We start from the raw sequence: 4,157 nt of genomic DNA, 5'->3' as shown, positions 1-4,157 counted from the left end.
GCAAGAACACGAAACCAGGACATAGATCAAATTGAAAACTCGCATATCTCCATATGCACACATCCTGAATCCAAAACTAAATAGCTACGGCTCTGATACCACTGTAGGGATACGAGGTAGGCTACACTAGCGCAAAACAAAATTTCTACCGCGTAAACCAGGAAACCTGCCGTATAAGGATCACGGGATTACCACTCGACGCACTACTGGTGCGGAAGATGTAGGTTAACTCTTAACCGTACGTAGCATGGCCATGCATTTTCTGATCCGATCACTCGAGGGGCCCAGAGATATCACTCTCAATCAGAGAGGGGCAAATCCCATCTTGATTGACCATGTCTCATAGCATGCTTCTTGACAAACCCGAAAGCTACCTTTATAACTACCCTGTTACGGCGTAGCGTTTGATAGCCCCTAAGTAAGTCGATCCACATCTTGAATACATGCGACAATCTCAGGTCTAAGGATAAAGCGTATATGTTGTTTAAAAAGAGAACTACTTCTCGTGTTGGGTCAGTCCTAGCACATGTCTCCACATGTGCCCACATTATTAGTTCAACATCTCCATGTCCATGACTTGTGAAACATAGTCATCAACTAATACATGTGCTAGTCTAATATTCATGTGTGTCCTCACATGAACTCCGACTAGGAACAACTTTAGAATAACCATACAAGTAAAGAGTTTCACACACAATTCACATAATTGCAAATCAATTCAAGTAGCCTTTAATGGATATTCAAGGAACACAACATAAATCATGGATACAAATGGAATATCATCATCTCTATGATTGCCTCTAGGGCATACCTCCAACATGCCCTTCTTGTTGTGCGGTATAATCCATGAGATTATTTCCAAATTCTTATTGAGCATGAGGACGTGGAGCAGCGGCCTGGTTGGCCTTGGCCACGACTTGAACATCTGAAATGATTTTGCTATTCTTGGAAGGCCCTACTTCCTTGAGCTGAGGCCGAGGTCCCGCACGGCGTGGCGAGCCCAGGCACCAAAAAAGTTCCAAAAAAAAATAGACCACCGGCTGCCCACCCGCGCCGCCCGCACCCGCCCGCGCCGGAGCCGCCCGCCTGGAAGAAAGGGAGAGGAGGAGGAGAAAGAAGAGATAAGGTGGAGAGGCGCTGGAGCTGCCTGCGTGCGTGAGATATGAAAGGGAGAGGAGGAGATAAGGTGAAGAGAGAGAGGGGGTTGCCACGTGAAAAGGCTCCGGTTAGGCGTTTAATCCCGGTTGGTGTTACCATGGACTAAAGGCCCCTCCCTTTAGTCCCATGTTGGTATATCCAACTAGGCTTAAAGGAGACCTTTAGCCCCGGTTGGTGTTTTCAACCGAGCTAAACGCCCCACCAGATTCCCTCCATTACAACTAGGACTAAATGGGGCTCTTTAGTCCCGGTTGGTACCGTCGGAGGTGGCTGTCGGTGGCTCATTTTTGACCCGAGACTAAAAGCCCTTTAGTCACAGGTCCAAAGTCAATCGAGACAAAAGGAGTTGGATGGAAGGTGAGTTCTCTAGTAGTGGATGACCGGTGGGCGAGGGACTCGTGCGATGACGTGAGCAGGGAGTTGCAGAGTGGCGCCTGTGGTCGGACCATCGGAGTCCTGCAGGAGCCTACATTGCACGAGGGTGTCGGGAGGCAGCCATGGCGGGGCTTGGGACTCGGGAAGTGCAGGTTGCGTGGAAAAGCATGAGCCCCGCAGTGCGGGCACGGGAGACCTGGGAGAGCATCGGCCTGTTCGCTTCAGTTTATAAGCCGGCTGAAAAGCTGAAACGGTTGATTTATTGTAAGAGGAAAATACTGTTTGGTGGCTGATAAGCCAGCTGAATAAGCTGAAGCGAACGGGCCGTACGGTGATGGTGAGGAAGGAGGGGGAGGAGCCGCACGACGGACGCCCGTCACCACCGGTTCTCGACGTTAACGGATAAACAGACGGAATGCTAGCTAGCAAGGTAACACGACGTTAACGGATAAACAGACCGAATGCTAGCTAGCAAGGTAACGTCCGTTCTTTTGATGGTATTTTACGTAACAGAAATTTTTTGTTGGTATTTTCTAGAAACCATATTTTTTAAGTGCTACGAAACCAACTTTCCCTTTGATCAAATATGAGCCGCAAATCTCAAAATTAAATGGCTAAAAGAATAAAGCAGGTACTAGGTGCTGTATAGATAATAGATAGACCCTCCTAACTTATTAGGAGTTTTCTTTTTATAAATTATTTCTATAAGAATGGTTTCATAACACAGGATTTCTCTTATAAATTTTTTCTATAGGAGTGGTTTCATTATTACACATTGGTAATAAGTAAAAAAAAAGTTATATTGATTACTTTTTTTTCTTAAGAATGTTTCCACAAATTTTCTATGTTCGAAATGAGGCATATACATCCCATTCCTCTAAAAATTACACAAATTTGAGGCCCCTTCCCATTTTCACACTTGCAAATTGCAATATTTCCATGACAAACATAGAAAGCCCAAGAGTTCGACTTTGCATATTCGTAGCATATATAGCAACGTTTCTGTGGAGATATTAATTACTTCTTCCGTCTTCCAACATGAACTACATAACATGCAACTCACTGAAGATTATTCGATCCAACTGTAGCAACTCGATCAATTGTAGCTGCACTCGAGCGGCACATGATTGTTGAACCGGAGCTTGTCCGTGCAGTAATCGTACACCATGTTGTTCTTCTTGACGCCCTCGTACGCCGCCCTCTGCGCGCCGGAGAGAACCTCGTACTCGCCGCCGTTCCACCACAGTGCCGCCGAGTCATTGCACGGCGTCACGCCGCCGCCGCCGCGGACGGCGCAGGCCGCGTCGACGTCGAAGCCGCGGAAGGCGGCGGTGAAGGGCGCCTTGGACCAGTCCACCTTGGCCCGCCCGTCGTCCGTCGCCCAGTCGGAGCCGTCCCACACGCTCCCGCGGATCAGCATCGCCGGCTTCGACGGGAACTGGTAACCCGGCACGGTGGCCGTCAGGTTTCTGAGCACCCGCACCGGCGTGTCGTCCAGGAACATCCTGCGGTAATTTCACGAAGGAATTTACTGGTCATTACTGCAGAAAGAAGTTGCAAGGCATGCACCTGAAAAATAGCAAAGATGAACGGATCGGATAATGAAAAGGTTACACGAGCTGGTAGGCGTTCCAGAGGATTTTGTAGTCGTGGAAGTCGGCGGCGGGGTCGAACCACAGGTGCAGCCGCTGCTCCCTGTAGCTCTGCCCGTCGATGATGAGGTTGGTCTGGAGGGTCACGGGCCTGCCGGCCTTGTCGCCCAAGAACTCAAGATCGATTTCGTCGTGGCCGCCATTTTCCGGCTGTGAAATAAGCTGGCCGGATCGATGCACAGGATCCAGAGATGGAAGAAAGTAGCAACGTAATGACGTCTCATTAATTAGCTCGTCTTAATCAAATTGATTAACGAATAGTTTTGATCATCACGACACACGAACGTGTAATCAAGAGGTTAAGTGAGCAAGAAGATCGGAATGATGTGTAACTTGTTTCACAGAAAAAATAAAATAAAAGGGTTGAACTGACATAGAAGGTTGTGACGACTCCGGCCGTATACCCGGAAGGGATCTTCATTGTCATGTGGAAGAGGCCCGACCCGTACACGGACTTGGAGCGGAACCCACAGCTCCTGCACGGTCACCTATGAACGTCACCGATCGGTAGGGTCTCAAGAACGTACGGGCAACTAGCTAGCTACTAGTGCGTTGCGTCAGCATCAGCCGCCTCGGCAAGAACTTATTACCAGAGCTTCGATCAAGGACGAGTCCCCCGGTTGACCAGATGATGACCATCCGCGCCATACTGCGCGTCGTAGTTGTCGTCGAACGCCGGCCCGTGTTAGGCGGTGTTTGGGAGGAGGAGGCTAAACTTTAGCTCTGTCACATCGGATGTTCGAATACTAATTAGGATGACTAAACATAAGCTAATTGTAAAACTAATTGCAGAACCCCTAGGCTAAATCGCGAGACGAATCTATTAAGTCTGATTCCTCCATCATTACCGATGGTTAGGTGTAGAATGAATTGGTCCCATAACAGACTAAGACTCTTAAACAAGTAGCGGGGAAAACTGCCAAGCGGTACAGAAATAGGCGGCACTTCCCGTTTATGTTTTTCCCTTGCTCA

General features: G+C 48.5%; 1 protein-coding gene across 1 annotated transcript in view; it reads right to left on the bottom strand.

Moving 5' to 3' along the window:
* Positions 1–2,411: 2,411 nt before the first annotated feature.
* The window catches only part of LOC101777161 (xyloglucan endotransglucosylase/hydrolase protein 3), a 6,741-nt gene continuing 4,995 nt past the window's right edge, over positions 2,412–4,157 (bottom strand). Inside the window, exons 3-5 of the mRNA XM_022826105.1 lie at positions 3,559–3,667; positions 3,148–3,347; positions 2,412–3,038 (exon numbers count right to left, since the gene is read on the bottom strand). Of these exons, the coding sequence (XP_022681840.1) occupies positions 2,630–3,038; positions 3,148–3,347; positions 3,559–3,667 (718 nt within the window). The 3' untranslated portion in view covers positions 2,412–2,629. The remainder of the gene's footprint in view (positions 3,039–3,147; positions 3,348–3,558; positions 3,668–4,157) is intronic.

The sequence above is a fragment of the Setaria italica genome, chromosome IV (genome assembly GCF_000263155.2).
Source record: "Setaria italica strain Yugu1 chromosome IV, Setaria_italica_v2.0, whole genome shotgun sequence".
In the NCBI taxonomy this organism is placed as follows: domain Eukaryota; kingdom Viridiplantae; phylum Streptophyta; class Magnoliopsida; order Poales; family Poaceae; genus Setaria; species Setaria italica.
Note: the sequence above shows the minus strand (reverse complement) of the source record. Positions and strands in the feature narration are given on the sequence as shown.